We start from the raw sequence: 17,758 nt of genomic DNA, 5'->3' as shown, positions 1-17,758 counted from the left end.
GTGTGTGTGTGTGTGTGTGTGTGTGTGTGTGTGTGTGTGTGTGTGTGTGAAGATCTGCAGCAAACACAGCCAAATGTTAACCTTTCTGCATCCTGGGGCAGGGAGTGGGCTTGACACATTTTTCAACACAGGCCAAAGCCCTGCCCTCAGCTGAGGTTACCTTCACAACCTTGCGGATGATCCGGTTGAAAAGTCCCATCAACTGGCCTGAGGGCAGCTCGATCTCCTTTTCCAGCTGGTCCACAGACTTGTGTTGCAGGCCAATCCCCAAGAGAAGAGCCTGGGGGACGGAGGATCTGTTGGAGTGGCTGCCAGGGCAGGCTTTTGCCCATTAAAACCACACCAAGAACCAGAGTTACACTCTCTTGACCAAAACACTGACTGACACTATTGTGGAATCTTCCCATTCACCCTGTTACTGAAACCACTAGGAAAACTCCCTCCTCCTGAAATCTCCAAACTAACTTCTTATCCCGGCAAATAGCTGCTTTATGGCTACAAGTACAAGGTGCTCCTGGACCTCTGATGAAGCAGAGCAAGAATCAAGGCAACGTGGTGGGGTGGAAGAACGTGGGTCCAGACTGCAGCACTTCTACTTACTTACTGCACTGCTGGGCACACGGCTCAACTGCAAAGCCCAAGAGTCCCCACGTGTAAAAGGTGAGACCGCTACCCCCCCATCAGCACCACGAAGAATTAAATGCACAAAGTTATGTCAGAGCATCCGACCGACACCCAGCATATAAACTGCTCCACAAAACCAGCACACGAGCAGCAGGTGACCTACCGACTGGGCAGCAGACAGGGCCAGGTCCCCCAGCTGGTTCAGGAAATACATCTGGGAGATGGCCGGGATCATGTCCATGATGAGGTGATAGTCAACCATGTTCCGTGAATACATCTCCAGCCTCTTCAGGTCATAGGGGAGGAAGAGTGCTTCCAGCTCCTCCCGGCACAGGGCTGGACATGCGACAGAGCCAGACGAGTCAGGTGAGCCCAACGCCCTTGCAGGGTCTGACGAGATTCCCAGATGGCACTCACAACAGTCCCCAGGTGGCACCCAACAGCTGCTCCTCCACTGGGCCTTCAGCAGGAGCCGGGCAGGAGCCACCTAAAAGTGCCTGCCCACCCTGGGCCGCCCTGACCCTCCTCCTGCAAAGCGGAGGCAGCTTGGTCCACGCAGGGAGGGGGACGGATGGTGTGTGACCCTTGCTCAGAGTTCCACGCCAACACATCAGACCAAGAAAGGCTCCCGTGCCCTGGGGTTAGAGGAATGCAACACTTTCCCCACTTTGTCACTTCTCCTCAGGACGCAGCTTCACAGAAAACAGGCATGCTCCACCCAGCTCGACAAACAGATTTTTACACCAAAATATAATTGGCCCAAAAAAAGGGTATACGTACATGTAACTAGCAAGAGGGAAAAAATACCCCACGGCTGTTAACACTAATGATCCCTTACACCTTTTTTTGTGTTTTAAATATTCAAACAGAATCTACATGCCCAAAGCACTTCTATGTGTTGGCCATAGAAGGTTGACAGCATATTCTTATTACAATTTCATGAATGAGGAAACGGAGCCTCAGAATTGAGCTAGTTACCCTAGCTCACAGGATTTAGATCAGGTTCCACAACTGACCAGCTGTAGGCCTTACTTACACCTCTAAAGCCAAGTCCTTCCCCCCAAGTCCTGTCGTGAGGGCAGTGTGCGATAGCGGCCCTGAGGTGGCGCAGGGCCTGCTGAGCAGAGGGGGATGGGGGAGACGCAGGCCTGGAACCAGTCCCTCCATTCCTAGTCCAGCCCTCTTCCTGGACCACATGCCCACCGCCTGTTCCACACCAAGCCCCACCAGCCCTCCGGCCGCCCCACCAGCTCACCCAGCTGCACGGGTTTCCCGATGTTCCTGTTCTGAAGGATGTTCAGGGCCAGGGAAGGAGAGAAGGTGCTGAACTGGTAGGACAGCAGGGCTAGGAATCGCCTTCGGAAATCTGCGGTGTTCAACCACACAGTGTCAGAGGTCTGCAGGCCCCTGTGCCTGCACCTGGCCACCCTCCACCTCCACTCCCACTCACCTTTCCAAAAGGCAGAGAGCCAGGCGCCCTGGTCGGCCTCCTCCTCGTCCATCAACGTCTTTAGCATGATGCACGAGTGTTCTCCGGTCAGGTCATTCTGGGAAACACAAATCCCTAACTGGCACCAAGACCCCCTTTTACGAAGGACCTGTCACTGCTGAAGGGCAAGCACGCTTACACGGGCCCTTGCTTCCTCCCCAGCAGGAGAGGCGTCCTCGCCTTCATTCTCGCAGGGCCCACTGCCTACACGACAGCTTCCAGAGACCACTTTGCCCTGCAGCTTCCGAGCAGGTGCCCCAGCGATGGCGCAAAGCTGCTCAGACCTTCGGAGCGTGTCTTCTGCTGTGAGCCCCTTGCTCACGTCAGGTCAGATTCTGAACCGGGAGGCATTACAGCTTAAACTCCACATGATCCAATCAACGTGTTTTGGGTGCTCGCAGCAAAAACTGCATGGCCAAAAGCAAGTACGGCAAGAGTTCCCCTGCTGGCAACAGGTTTGCAAGTGCAGGCTCCTTTAGGTACTAAAGCAGTAACCACAGGTTTTTTAATTTCTACTACACAACAACCACAAAGCCCAACACCATAAAAATACCTAATGGATTTCAACTGAAGGGCATTCAAGTAACAAAAGGCCACCACCACGTCACAAACAAGCACTGCACAGTACAAGACCACAGGGACGCACCATGGTCCACGCCGAACTCACTGCTTGTGTAGTCCTTGCAGTCGACCACCAAACTTACACTCCAGCCTCGACCAGGGTTACTGACAAGGACCCAGCCCCTCTACAGCTGCTCCTGCCCACGTGGAAGCAGCCACACACCCAGTGGTCCTCATCAGTCCAGCTCTGAACTCTCAGATGGGTGCCACCCTTAGACACTGACCTGAAGAACTTCTTCATCCTCCCAGCACCAGCTGCACCAGCTCCACCAGCTGACCAATACCTTCTGTGCCCACTCTTTGCTTCCCTCCTGCTGTGAGGGATGCGGTGGCCACCTCTCCCCCTGCACTCCAGGTCCTACCCTCCTGCCTCTTCCAGGCCTGTAGTCCTGCAATCAGCCCCCCTCACCTGCATCTGCATGATCTCTACAGGATCATACCCTGCAGCAAACAAACATGTTCTGGAATCTCCCGGCTGACAAACCTGCCCTGACTCCAATCTCCCCCCAGCTACCTTATTCCTCTGCTCCCTTTGCCTCGTGTAGGAATCGTGTATTCAGTCTGTTTCCTCACCTCCCATTCTCTCCGGTCAGGTTGATCCCGCCACTCCACTGAAACTGCCTTTATTCCGATCACCAACACCGACAAATCCAATGGTCAACTGTCCTAACCTTACTTGTTCTCTGACAGCAGTGACTCCCCTTCCTGAAACACTCGTTATTCTTGGATTCTGACACCACAGCCCCTGCCCTTCTCCTACAGATCATGGCTACTCCTCAGCCTCCCTTGCTGTGTTTCCTGACTCTTTCCTCTAAATGCTGCAGAGTCTAAGGACTCACCCTCTTTATTCTCAGCCCCTTCGTCCAACAGCTTTAAATACTTATTCACTGAACAAAAGTATTTACTGAGCATGTACTATACACAGCAGATGCTATCAGGTGCTGGGGTTATAGCTGTGAAGAAAACAGGCCACCCCACCCCGCACCAAAAAAATCCTTGACCCCGAGAGTATATTCTATTAAGAGTATGCTGACGACTCTCAAATCTCTGTCTCCAGCCCCGACCTCTTCCTTGATCTCCAGACTCCTATAGTCAACTGCCTATTCCATACTTCCACACTTGGCTGTCTAATAGGCATCACACACTTACTATGCCAAAAACAATTCCCACTTCCACCTCCAAATCTGGTCCTACCCCATTCAGTTTCTTTTTTAATTTATTTATTATTTTATTTTATTTATTTATTTTTTTGGCTGCTTTGGGTCATCGTTGCTGCGCGCAGGCTTTCTCTAGTTGCGGTGAGCGGGGGGACACTCCTTGTTGTGGTGCGCGGGCTTCTCATTGCGGTGGCGTCTCTTGCTGTGGAGCACGGGCTCTAGGCGCGCGGGCTTCAGTAGTTGTGGCTCGCGGGCTCTAGAGCGCAGGCTCAGCCGTTGTGGCGCACAGGCTTAGCTGCACCGCGGCATGTGGGATCTTCCTGGACCAGGGCTCGGACCCGTGTCCCCTGCACTGGCAGCTGGGTTCTTAACCGCTGCGCCACCAGGGAAGCCTCCCATTGAGTCTTATCCCAGGAAACAGCACCTCCAACACCCAGTTTCTCAGCCAGTCTCTCCAGCCAAAAACCAAAGAACTACCCTTGATGCTTCTGTTCACTTACCTTCCACACCCCCATCCTTCACCTCTTCTCAGTTCACCTCCCAAACACCCCTGGCATCTGGCCCTTCTCTCCCCTCACCATGTCCTCCCCAGCCAAGCTGCTCATCTCCCCGCCTCTACTCACGGGCCACCGTCCATCATCTACACGGCAGCCCCAGCACCTTCCCTCTAACCCCTCCCTCCACCTGAACGGGGAGGGAGCGCAGAGTCCCTGCCCAGACCCACTTGCCCCGCTGTGAATCACCACCCTTTCCTTTCAAGGTCCCTCCAGCCACACTGGCCCTTTGTTTCCTTCAAATCACCAACTTCCTTTCTGCCTCAGGTCCTCACATTTGCTGTGCCCCCTGCTTGAATACGCTCACTTTTCTGCAGGCAGGACTGTCACGTGGCTGGTCCACCCTGATCATTCAGGTTGCAGTTTGAAAGGTCACCCCTCAGAAGCCTGACCACTCATTACACCGTCACTATCTGAATACTTCTCGTCTGCTCACTTTTTTGCTGCCTATTTCTCCTCATTAGAAAATAAGCTTCACGGCTTGTCTTGCTCACTGCTTGATTCAGTGCACGCACTAAATAAATTTTTTTTTTTTAATGAACTGACAGCCACTAACTCTCTCATCTTCCATTTTATCCTCTATGGCTCTGTTGTCCACACAAGCGCATCCCTCCTTCAGATACCAGCTTATAGTATGCACTCCTCCCCTAGAACCACTTTTCTTCCTGTTTTTAAAAAATACAAATTCGAGGAGGCCCCCAGTGACAGGATTCCAGAACGTGGTGAACAAGCCCACGTGCACTTCCGCCATCTCAGCGTGGAGCGCGAAGCCGCTAGAGTGTGCAGTGGGGAGAGCGGCCGTGCGGCCCTCAGTAGGGGCGGCTGCTCCGGGGGCATTCAGAGAAGCCTCCTGGCGGCACAGGCGCACCGCTCAGGGCACAGCGGGAGGCGCCAGGGCTCTGCGAGGACACACCTGTCACCACCCTCCCCTGCCAGGCGCCTCACTCACCGGGGTCTGTCTCACATAAACAGGGACAAAGCCAGCTCGTTTCCAGAACCTGCAAACGATACAGAGCAGGTCACCACGTGTGCCTTCTGGGAGCGGCTGACACACAGAGCTGGGAAGGGCGGGGGGTGAGGGCAGCGGTGCGGGGGCGTCAGGACAGCTGACACCACTGCAAAGGCAGACACGCAGCCCACAGGACTCTCATTCTCAGGACACCAAGGCCAAAGGGATGCTGCGGGAGGAAGGGCAGGCGAACGCTTACCTGAGGAGCCTGGGGGTCAAGCCGTAGCACACCCCCAGGTAGTCCAGGTGCTCGGCAGGCCTCTCGTTCAGTTTGAGAAGTAAGGGAGGCAGGTCCTTCCGGGGAGTGACGACCTCTTCCAGCAAGCTGACAGCCTGGAGGGTGCCAGAGGGGAGAGCACGTCCACCCAGCGGAGAGAGAGGAAGGTTAATGACATTGCCAAGCACCCCTGGCCACACCAAGCTCTGGACGAACACAGCAAAAACCGGGACAGGTGTCTTGGTTTTTAAAATGTAAAATCACCACTAAGTCCAGTCATCATTCCTAAGGATACCAAACCCCTAGACAAGCACGGACTCACACTGCTCAAAACCCAGAATTCGGGAAACAGCCACACGGTTTAGAAATGCCAAACGCATTTACAGAGACAGAGGTAAGGCGCTGAAGACGCAGGCCTGTCACCGGATGGCTCTGTGTCTTGGGAAGTGACAAACCTCTGAGCCCGACCTTAAGTATAAGCCCCTTCCCACCTCCTGAACAGGCACACCCTGAAAAATCAAATGAACCCGTGTGAAAAGCTGTCCCAGCTCCTGGCGTTAAGCATTCTTACCCAGAAAGACAGAGCTTCCCTGAGTCTGAGTTCAGTACTGAGAGGAGGAGACTGCACAGCTGTGGCTTTAAGCCGGCTTGTGGATCAGCATCACCTGGGAGCTTCAGGCAGATTGCTGGGCCCCACCCAGAGCCTCGGATTCGGGAGGCCCGGGGCAGGGGTCAAGAGCTGACACTCTCAACGGGCCTCCAGGTGAGGTGGATGATGCTGAACCGAGGGCCTCAGTCTCAGTGTCAGCTGGGGAAAGAGAAGCTTCTCCAAAGCCAGAGAGGAACTCTGCTGCTACTGCTCAGAGAGCCCAGACCACAGGACAGCTCTTGATGATACTCCTGGAGACCCAGAGGATGGCCCTCCCCGGAACCAGGAGCTCGGCCAGAAGATGCTTACCTCACTGCTGACAGTGTGAATTTCTTGTGAGGGCTCCAGGACCTTTTCCTCGAGACAAGGGAATCTGCCCTCATAGTACATCTGCAGCAGCTGCAGGGCTCGGCTGCCATAGCCCATCTGTGACCAAACATGGAGGGAAACAGGCAAAGGGAAGAGAGATGTCCTCAGTGTCTAGGCCACTCGTACGCCCCTGTATTGCTTCTAGAAAGCCTTCACTCCAGGTCAAACTGCACTTCGCAAAGGGAACCAATGAAACCCCTCAACAAGGTCAAAGCAGAGACCCTTAAGACCTAGCATGGCACGACCCTCACTCTCGCACTGTCCAGCCCGTCAAGAACGTGAGGATGGCTGAGCATGCTTTCTGGTCCACAGATCAGCGAGCTCGGAACTGACGACTCTACGGCTAACTCTTCGGTGAGGACTTCTAAGACAGGAGGTAGCTACAGGAAGCAGATCTGGTTCACGAGTCCCCTGTCCTCACAAAGAGTGAGCACATACAATCATCCTGCCCACCCACCCCCAGCCCCGGGCAAACCGTCCGCAGCAGAGGGGGACCTGGACCTGCTACTCCTTGACCAGCTTCCTATTTAAACAACCGCATACACCTGCCCGAACGAGCGGCCAGCAACACGGCTTCAGCTAATTACAGCACACCAGGTTTAAATAACAGCACACACGAGGACACGCTACCGCTTGATAATCCGGGTGAACAGCAATGCGAACCACCCTTCCACCCGAAAGGCCGCCGAAGTCTGGGTCTTGGAACTGTGGGGGAGACACAAGCCGGTAACTAAGCAACAAAAGACAGTCTCCAGCACTGCCAGCTTCACTCGCTCAGACACACCAGGGAAAGCACATCACCTGTTCCGACACTGTCCATGGAATCAGGTCCCCCGAAGCCTTCTTGCCTCGAGACAGGCTGTTCAAGATGGACTGGCGAGAAATCTCCCCCTCGAGGCACACCTGTTGGGGAAGCAGGACAGTGCACACAGAAAGGCCGGCTCCAGGTTCAGAGCCCACCCCCAGAACCTCACCAGCACTCCGCCCTTGCTCTGACTAGGCCGGCTGTTTCCACTCCAGCGCATGCTTAACCCTGTAACCAACTCATCCATTTCCAAGAGAAGTTTCATTACTGTGTCCCCTGGGCATCCTGACACCCTCACTAAGAAGGCAGAATACTGACATCCTCCTGGCCCAGAGAGCAAAACCACACTAGAAGAGGGTCTCCACACATGGTGTACATGTGAGCTCATCAATTAAGGCTCAGGACGCTCACGCGGCTCTCTACAGAACTGTGCAACGTCAGTGACTCCAGGGTCTAACAGGAGGATGGTTAAACATAGTACCGTACGTGCACGTCATGAAATACAATGCAGCCTTAAAAATTACACAGATTATGAATATCTGACACATTGAAAAAAAAACCCAGATTACCAAATACTATGATCGCATGTTTATGAACAGGAAAAATGAGAAAGAAATGCATAAATACAGGCTAGGCATTAAACACATCTTCCCAATCTGTGTCTTCTAATCTTACAAGTAGCATGTACTGCTTCAGTAATAAAGGAGGAAAATAAAGTGCTGGTTTAGGAGCTGCAAGTCAAAATACGAGTGGCCAGTTCTGATTTTCACCCATCCATGAACAGTGGGGCTTTGGGTCTCTGTCTGGGTGGTAGTTTCCTTTGATGCACCCTAATCGCCTGCCTGGATACGTCCAGTCACTAGGCTTGAGACCAGGAATCAGCAGCTTCCCCTTCTGCGCGGCGGTTACCGAGCCACTAATCCTTGATGCCTAAGTGGGTCCCAAAATCAATGGCACAAGGACACCTCAGCTTCTGTACCTGGATGACAGCAAGCACTTCAGGAAGGGCATTCTGGGTGGGGGGCACGGGAGGCAGGAGGCAGAAGAGATGGTGAGCAGGCGCATCAGAAAGCATCTGGAGATCGTTGGGAGAGTTCTGTGGGGCACCAACAGGTCAGTGAGAAGCACTCCTCATCCTGTCCTCACTCGAGAGGCTACTCCAGTCATGACTGGAGAACTGCCTTCCCCAGAGCCAGGTGATGTGCTGAAACCCGTCAAAGCGCCTTTCCAGCATCATAGCCGGCCAGCCTGAGACCCTCCGTAAGGGCTTAAGTGGGACTTAAGCCTCCAGCGTTTGCTGTCACCTCACCACGAGTGCGGAGGCTGCAGAGCGGAGCAGAGACCTGCTTAGTTAGTGCTATATACTTCACAGCTGGGAGGCGGACTTCTTCCTGATAAGAGGCTGCTATTTCAAGACAACCTCTCACCACTTCTAACATCAACGCTTTGGCTTTCCGTTTAAAGGGTGTTCATAAAAAAGCTACCTAGACACTCAAAAAGTGTCCTTTCCAATGTGCCTTTTTAAGACTTTCAAATATTCCAAATTCTCATTCACTGCTCCTTAAAAACAGCCCAGGGGTGTAAGGCTGGTCTCAGGTCAAACAGCAGCCCCCGGATTACAACTGCTATGTCATCTCAGCCCATCCATTTAGCCAACAGGCAAGAAATATAAGTACCCCTTTTAAAATGGGCAAAACTTTCCACCCTCTCCAGCTACCACACACGGAGCTACGTGCAGAAATCTCACACTCTGTATGCAAAGCTGGAGCCCACGACAAGCCTGAACAACAATGGGAAATGCAACCCCTCCAGCAGGATCCCTGGACCTTGCCAACATCAGGACGTTCAAGTCCCAGTGGAATGGTCACCTGAGCCACTGGGTAACAAAACATGCAAAAAGCCGAGTCAAAAGGCACTGCCCAGTGCTGGAATTCACTGCTAAAGTTCACCCGAGGGCTAGCTGCAGTTACCTTGTAATGAGAAGCCACATAGAGGGCCATAAGCCGTTGGAGGAAAACCTCAGAGGCTTTGTGGTAGCAAAAGAGGGTATCTCTATTAACATAGTAGCTGGATCTGGAGTTAAGCAACCAAAGCAAATCAAAGAGAACCCAGAACAGGACACACTACTTCCAAGGGTCACCTGGATATGTGGGTTTCCCTCAACCTGGGAAGAGGAGCCCCTGGTTCTGAGCAGAAACATATTAGGGAGGAAAAGAAGGGAAATCAACAACATTCAACTTTCCCCTCTCCCTAGAGCAGCAGCCTATGAAGCAAAGGGCCAAAACCCTTTGTTCAACTCTTCCATTGCCCCCTCTCCCTTTCACAGGGCAAATGGAACCCAGGAGGATACAGCTCACAGGCTTCAGGCAAGGGGCAGCCAGAGATGATCCGAGTGATGTTGAGGCAATCCAGGCACAGCAGGTCGTTCAGCCACTTCTCTACTGCATCCCCAGGGGCGTATCGGATCGACTCGTGCAGGGAAACCTCATGCAGTGTTCGCGCTGTTCCCCACAAAACACACACACACAGTGAGGAGCAACTAGTAAATACTTTTTGTCCACAAGAGCAAGGCAAATGTTCTACTCTATCTCTGTCACATGGCGCTCACAAAATATGGCTCAAGAATTTAAAGCGAGTGGTTTTAAATTGTTCTGGTGGATGTTCAACTTGCCTCGACACCAATCCCAAGGGGATCTCTCTAAGTCAATGCAACCAATGTCCTGAGATGGTGACAAACAGGAATCTAGCCACCAGAAGGCCCAGGTCAGCCTCCCATCTGGTCACTGGTTTGCTGTTCCTCAGAGAAAAGCAACTTCACCTCTTGGGGACTCAACCTCTCTGCCTGATGGTCAGACGGTCTGTTACCGCCCATGTGGTCATGAGCGGAAGGATCCCGCAGGAGAGTGTGAAGTGACTTGCTGTGCACTACAGGCGCATTCAGAGCTCCAGGGGTACCTGATGCCAGTCTGGCGGTCGTCGTGGTCTTGTTCTCGGCGGTGGTGCTGACCTGGCTCTGGGCACTCTGTTGACGGAGCTGCTGAATTAGCTTGAGGGACAGAGACCGGCCAGTGCCCTCGTAGCTAGGAGCAAAAGCAAAGGCAATCGGGCATGAGGTCCCAAATCAACTCTCTAGGAGGGAACAGAGAACTACCTTCCTCGTCCTGATGAAACACCAGACTGCTGTTCGCCGAGGACAACCCTGTCACCTCTGAACTTCCATGCCCAAAGGAGGCAGGGCTGCATGGTGGCTCACCTCGGAGCCATCTGGGCCTGGGCTCAAGTCCTGGCATGTCCATTTAGTACCTCTGGACAAAGAACTCAACCCCTTTTAGCCTCCTCCTCAAAAGGGGACTATTCCACACATCTCACCAGACTGTACTGTGAACTAACAAATAAGGACTGAGGGCTCCCCTGGTGGCGCGGTGGTTGAGAGTCCGCCTGCCGATGCAGGGGACACGGGTTCGTGCCCCGATCCGGGAAGATCCCACATGCCGCGGAGCGGCTGGTCCCGTGAGCCATGGCCGCTGAGCCTGCACGTCCGGAGCCTGTGCTCCGCAACGGGAGAGGCCACAACAGTGAGAGGCCCGTGTACCACAAAAAAAATAATAAATAAGGACTGAGAAGATGACGTGAATAAAGCATTTAGCATAATGGAACTGGAACACAGGTAAATGGCCAATTAATAAGAGCTGCTATTAGAAGTTCCATGCTTGAAAAAATGAACAGAGAACACTTCCAGTTTGAAAAAATTAAGATTAAACAAGTCCACCACCCAAGTAACTTTTCTCATTACTACTTTCATTTAAAAGATGACATAAAGAAGTAATAAAAAATTTGGGGAAAAGAAATCATCTATAATCTGATCACTGTACCAGCTCTTTTCAATTGTTATTTCCTCCTTGTCTTTGGTCACAAGCACACGTGACCACAGGGTGCAGACTGCTCAGTGGGTTTTTTTAATTTTCGGTTTTACACTGTTTCATAGTATTCATTATCATAAATAAGGGTACTGTATAAATACTTCCTCTAACTCAAATACTACTTTTAAAGAATGATCAAAAAATTAAATTTTGAAGTGCTTTTATTACTCCTGCCTGCCCCATATAACAAAGCATTCTCAAAGGAATTCCATTTACTTATTTAAAAAAAAAAAGTAAGCACAAGCAACAAAGCTAAAAAAATTTTGTGTTTCAAAGAACATTATCAAGAAAGTGGAATTTCTTGAGTGGGAGAAAGTTGTTGAGTGGGAGAAAATTTTTGCAAATCATGTATATGAGACTTGTATCTAAACCATATAAGGAACCCTTCCATACAACTCAATAATAAGTAAGACAACTCAATTAGAAAGATGAGCAGAGGATCTGAATAGATACTTCTCCAAAGAAGATAAATAATGGCCAATAAGCATGTAAGATGCCCCACATCACCAGCCATCAGGGAAATGCAAATGAAGACCACATGAGATACCATTTCATACTCATTAGGATGGCTATAATCAAAAAGACATATAAATGCTAGCAAGGATATGGAAAAACTGGAACCCTCAGACACTGCGATGGGAAGGTAAAATGGTACAGCTGCTTAGGAAAGCAATCTAGCAGTTCGCTAACAGTTAAACAGAAAGTTATCATTTGACCCGCTAATTCCACTTCTAGGTATATACCCGAAAGAACAGAAAACATGTCTGCACAAAAACCTGTACATGAATGTTGACAGCAGCATTACTGCTACTAGCCAAAAGAGAGAAACAACCCAAATGACCATCAAAAAGATGAATGGAAAAACAAAATGTGCATAAACATACAATGGAATAGCATTCAGCCATAAAAAGGAATGAAGTACTGATATAAGCTACACGGATGAACCTTGAAAACATTACGGTTAGTGAAAGAAGCCAGTCACAAAAGACCACATATTCTAAGATTCCACTTATATAAAGTGTCCAGAATAGGCAAATCCATAGATACATAAAGTTGATTAGCGGTCGCCTAGAACTGGGGGTTGGGAAGGAACTGGAGGATGATAATTAAAGGATATGGGGTTTCTTTCTGGGGTAATGAAAATGTTTTAAAATTGACTGTGGTGATGGTTTCACAACTCTATGAATATACTAAAAATCACTGAATTATACACTTTAAATATATCTCAATAAAGCAGTTATCAAAAAAGAGTAAAACCCATTTTATCTGACTGTTTTCAGTATAAGCAAAGCAGTCAAATAATAAGTCTATATATAGAATAAAAAAGCAAATTCAAGACATTATGAAAACTATGTTTATGTTCTTATTCAAAATGAAAAAGTTAAATAAATGCACAGAAAATGTACACCAAAATTCTAACAGAAGCTGTCTCTATATGGTCAGATCACCGGTGATTTTTCTTTTTGCTTACCTTACCTTTCTAGCTTTTCTAAAGCAAACAAGAACTAAATATTTCAAAATGTTAAAAAAGCTCTTGCGCCTGCTTTCTTATGATAACTATACAGTTACTTTAATACTATATTTTCACGTAAGCCTCAGAGATAAGACACTGGTATTGCCACCCATGTGCCCTTTAGAACTTCATCAGGTCTACGGACAGAAGGAGACACTCATCAGCTGGGTTATGAAGTTCTTCAGTCTGGTGCTGCCTGTTCTGGTGGGCCGTAGCTCAGACCAGAAGTGAGCTATAGTTTACTATGAAGGGGCCAGCTGCCAAGGAGAAGGCCGAGGAGAGAGAAACTTCAGGAATCAGCCCTACCCACCCAGGCCCAGGTCACATTCGTTAAGATTGTTGTTAAGATCTAATCTAATTCGTTAAGATTAGATTGTTGCTATCTAACTGGCAACAACCTACAATGGGAGCAACGGCTCCTGCCCAAGGTGCCTCACCCGTTGATGGTGGATGCCATGAACACAAGGTAGGGGCCCAGAAGGCTCTTCACCAGGGGGAGGGGGATGGCAGCAGCTTCATCGATGACAACAAGTTCAGCCTGGCCCAGTCTCACAGCATCTGCAGGATGTATATACTGCCCAAAAGAAAAACTTGTGTTATTAGCTTGGCCACCTGATACCATGGCTGTGATCACTGGTGAGTCACCATAAAGGCCTCTCTTTACTCTCTCTCCCCGGTCCTATTTCTTCTTCTCTCATTCCTCCTCCTCGCTTTTCCCTGGCAGGGCAAAGCTGGGATGGGCTTAGAGTCAGATGCCTGGGTCCAAACAGGTCGACCACTGACTGTGTGGCCCTGGGCAGGTCACTTCATCTCAGCACCTCAGATTCCTCTCCAGAAAATGGAGGAAATACCTGATGGCTGCTTGAGAAAAAAAATAGGTAAATCTGTAAAAATGCCCTACCTGGGACCTGGCTGAGTGATAGGTGGTGCCTCCCTTTCTCTCCTCTCTCCCTTCTCAGGCTTCTCCCCAGCCTCACTCTGGCCAGCGGGCCAGAGGCAAGCTTGGTCCCAGCAATGGCTAAAGGGGAGGAGTTTCTCAAGCATCTCCTACACTCTGGGTACTGTGTCCTGCTTTGACACTGTCAATATAAAGCCCAGGTCCCCCTGCACTGGTGGGGACACTTCTAAGACTTATAACCTTCTTAGTGCTCACACATCCTTATTTATATTATTAGCTGGGCCGTCTAATGTCACAAACTTGCCATGAGCTTGGCACCCTTATGCATATAAACAACCCTTTCAGTTCCTACAGGGGTTCCTGCTCTTTTTAAAGTTTGCAAAAGCCTATGAAGAGGTATTTTTACAGGAGAGGAAACCTGAATAGCCAACTAACATAAACAAAGGTATTCAACCTCACTAGTAATCAGCGCAATGCTCAAGACAACAAGGAGACCCCACTTCACACGCAGACGGGCAAAACTTAAATGGCAGTAAAACACCCAGTGTTCGTGAGGACGTGGGGAAACAAAAACTCAAGAGAGTGCTGGGGTGAGAGTAAATATGTACAAACACTTTAAGGAAGAATCCGGCAAAATCCAAGAAAGATGGAAATCTACGTATACCCTAAGACCCAACAATTCCAATTCTAGAAACATATAAATAAACTGTAATGTGCTCATATAGTGCTTAAAAATGAATCAACCAGATCTACAAGCTTCAATCTGGACCAACTTGAAAACAAATGTTGAGTGAAAAAAAGGCAAGCTGAAAAAAGACAAGTATAGTATGTTACCATTTATGGATACATAATTATGTAGTGAAATACAAACAAATGAATTGAAAGGAAACACACCAGGGACTTCCCTGGTGGCGCGGTGGTTAAGAATCCGCCTGCCAATGCAGGGGACACGGGTTCGAGCCCTGGTCCGGGAAGATCCCACGTGCCGCGGAGCAACTAAGCCTGTGCGCCACAACTACTGAGCCTGTGCCCTAGAGCCCGCGAGCCACAACTACTGAAGCTCGCGCGCCTAGAGTCCATGCTCCGCCACAAGAGAAGCCACCGCAATGAGAAGCCCGTGCACCACAATGGGAAGCCCGCTCGCCGCAACTAGAGAAAACCTGCGTGCAGTGATGAAGACCCAGCCCAACCAAACATAAATAAATAAATTTATTAAAAAAGAGAAGAAAAAGAAAGGAAACACACCAATCTCAGAGCACAGTATGGGGAGTGACGGAAGGGAATGGATGGGGAAGGGTACAAGAGGGACTTCAACCGTGTCTGTGAGGATTCAGATCTTTAAAACAAAAATATGCGTGTGTGTGTGTGTGTGTGTGTGTGTGTGTGTGTGTGTGTGTGTGTGTGTGTTACACGAGCCTCTCACTGTTGTGGCCTCTCCCGTTGCGGAGCACAGGCTCCAGACGCGCAGGCTCAGTGGCCATGGCTCACGGGCCCAGCCACTCCACGGCATGTGGGATCCTCCCGGACCGGGGCACGAACCCGTGTCCCCTGCATCGGCAGGCGGACTCAACCACTGCGCCACCAGGGAAGCCCATGAGTGACTTTTTAAACGTGAAACAAACACAGCAAACAGCAAAACATCAGCATTTCTTAAGCCTGAGTGCTGGGCACCTGAGTGTTATCTTATATTGGTCTCTGTGCTTTCCTGTAGTTTTCAAGTATTCCATTACAGGTGAGATTTTTTAACTGCTTTGCTGAAAGCTGATGGGTCGAGGGGGCAGAGACCCCACTCATTTCCGACAGCAGATACATGTCCTCAGTAAGGCCGCACATCTTGGATCCTTACAGAGAAAAACTAAACAAGCACCTCATAAAAGCAGCAGGAAGCAGGCCCCTGGAGAGGCACAGCCGACTTTAATATTCTTCTGTATCGCAATTTCCAGCAAGAAAAAAGAGGTCTCAAAGAGACACAAATGTAGCCTCATAAAGTCAGGTCACCTCTTCTGCGCTTCAACTCCAGTCTGGAGACAAAAGGACTCTGGTAATACGAGAAGGTCTCTGATGACAGATCCAAGGAGCAGCGAGGGCTGAGCCAGGCATTTCACGGAAAGCTTCTCCCTCTTTGGTTTGTGTGTTTTTCTTGAGTTTTAACAGATCTCTGTATTCTCAGGGCCTGCAGCCTGCCCCTCACCCCGCCCTACCCCAACACTGGACTCTCTTCCCCTCAGCTGAGAGAACCAGGCCAAAGTAGGAAGAAACGCACAGAAAGAAGAGAGTCTAGAAAGAGACCCAGCAAGAAAAAAACTAAGGTCCTTGAGGGAAAAAGGCACAAACACTGAACCTCATTTATAACCTGGATCCTTGATAAAAGGTATACCTCCTTGACAGACATATACAAATGCCTCACAGGCATAAAGGTCAAGGGCGTAAAGTGCCAAGTTGACCTGGCCCACTTCCCACCCCAACCCAGCTCCAAAAGTGATCGATAACCTGCTCCATTAGGAGCCCACGGGCCTCCATCCCTTCTGCAAGCCTGTCATGATTTAACAAAATTGTAGCCTTTGGACAGGTACAGACCATTCAGGCTTACAGAGCACTGGAGATTCACAGAGCTTTCGGGGAAACACTGTTTAAAAAGGAAAATAGGCCACCGGCTAAACCACAAAGATTCAGAGTACATTTTACAAAGAACTTTTCTTCTTTTAAATGGTGAGGTTATTTATTGTCCTCGCTACAGATGCATCATCTCAAAACCTGCTGTAACTAAGCAAAATTAGAAATGATGTCGGAAAAAATGATTTTATTTCTCTTAGCTGATCAGCATACTTACAATCCTACTCACTCAATTTTCAAGGGACAAAACTACAACTTTCCCATCTGGCTACATACATTTGGTAGTCTGCTTGAATGTTTTTCTTTAGAAGAGGCTGAAAATCTGGAACACGTTTACCGTAAAACAACAACGCTGTCTAAAAGATATGCAATTACACAGCACATAAAACAACTATAAAAGGAGACGTCTTAGAGCATTCATATACAGCAGGACACTGGCCCCACGTGGTAGGGTTTTAGAACAAGCCTCACCTGAATGGTCTGCCTGTGTTCCCGAAAAATGTTCACTCTGATCACGGCTTTGTTAAATTCAGGATTTAGAGACTGAATGATCTCATAATCCAGATGCTCCTAATAGGGAAAGAGCCAAACCAATGCCAAACGTCAGAAACAGGCTTTAGAAACTAAATATTACGAAAGTTTGCATTCTAAAGACTTCACCTGGATTTATACTCAGCATGGAATCAAAATAAGCTCTTATCCTAATTTCCTACCTGATACTGCAGAGCATCAAATCCTTTAAATACAAATTCAAACAGAGTGTGGAGGTTATCCGGGCTCGGAGAGGTAACAAAGATATTGGAGTACCTGTTGAACAAAAGGAGGATTTTTTTTTTTTTTTTAAGTAATTAGGAAATCTAAGAAATGTTTAGAGAACTTAAAAAAAGAAAACATTTTTGTTTGCCCCTGTTACACAGGGGATAACCAGAGACAGTGGCAGAAAAAAAATCAGGACACACGTTTTGGGGAGGAAAAGTAAAGCAACTCCAGACCTGAGGGTATTCTTCCTCCCAACCTAATGAAAACGCATTACCAGTTTGAAGGTAGCACATCCCAGCAATCAGCTACCAGCATCTGTGAAAGCACCCTGCTGAGGGCACTGTGGGGACCGCTCCCTCAGTGCCAGGGCCGGCACGCGGCTCCCCAGTCCTGCGCCCTGGGACGAGAGGGGGCTTCACTCTCGTCACTAGCTGTGCTGCGAGGGTTTCAAACCGTGAAGCCAAAGTGCTCAACTGTGCTCAGGCTAAGGCCACAGTTAACCTCTGAGGGATCCTTGTTCAGTGTAAAGGATGCTGATGGTGGCGGGGCTGAGTGGTACTG

The 17,758-nt window shown here is 49.5% G+C and overlaps 1 protein-coding gene across 2 annotated transcripts in view; it reads right to left on the bottom strand.

Annotated features, from left to right (window-relative positions):
• Positions 1-17,758, bottom strand: part of NAT10 (N-acetyltransferase 10) — a 38,739-nt gene that overhangs the window by 6,609 nt on the left and 14,372 nt on the right. For both annotated transcript variants that reach the window (XM_029208345.1, XM_029208344.1), the window contains 16 exons: positions 17,152-17,245; positions 16,910-17,008; positions 13,365-13,501; positions 10,450-10,574; positions 9,845-9,995; positions 9,465-9,561; positions 8,474-8,590; positions 7,491-7,592; positions 7,320-7,394; positions 6,630-6,746; positions 5,654-5,787; positions 5,395-5,443; positions 2,075-2,171; positions 1,880-1,990; positions 788-960; positions 161-280 (listed from right to left, as the gene is read on the bottom strand). In XM_029208345.1, the coding sequence (XP_029064178.1) occupies positions 161-280; positions 788-960; positions 1,880-1,990; positions 2,075-2,171; positions 5,395-5,443; positions 5,654-5,787; positions 6,630-6,746; positions 7,320-7,394; positions 7,491-7,592; positions 8,474-8,590; positions 9,465-9,561; positions 9,845-9,995; positions 10,450-10,574; positions 13,365-13,501; positions 16,910-17,008; positions 17,152-17,245 (1,798 nt within the window). The remainder of the gene's footprint in view (positions 1-160; positions 281-787; positions 961-1,879; positions 1,991-2,074; positions 2,172-5,394; positions 5,444-5,653; positions 5,788-6,629; positions 6,747-7,319; positions 7,395-7,490; positions 7,593-8,473; positions 8,591-9,464; positions 9,562-9,844; positions 9,996-10,449; positions 10,575-13,364; positions 13,502-16,909; positions 17,009-17,151; positions 17,246-17,758) is intronic.

Source organism: Monodon monoceros, unplaced genomic scaffold, assembly GCF_005190385.1.
Source record: "Monodon monoceros isolate NGI ecotype Baffin Bay Population unplaced genomic scaffold, NGI_Narwhal_1 Super_Scaffold_7, whole genome shotgun sequence".
Classification (NCBI taxonomy): domain Eukaryota; kingdom Metazoa; phylum Chordata; class Mammalia; order Artiodactyla; family Monodontidae; genus Monodon; species Monodon monoceros.
Note: the sequence above shows the minus strand (reverse complement) of the source record. Positions and strands in the feature narration are given on the sequence as shown.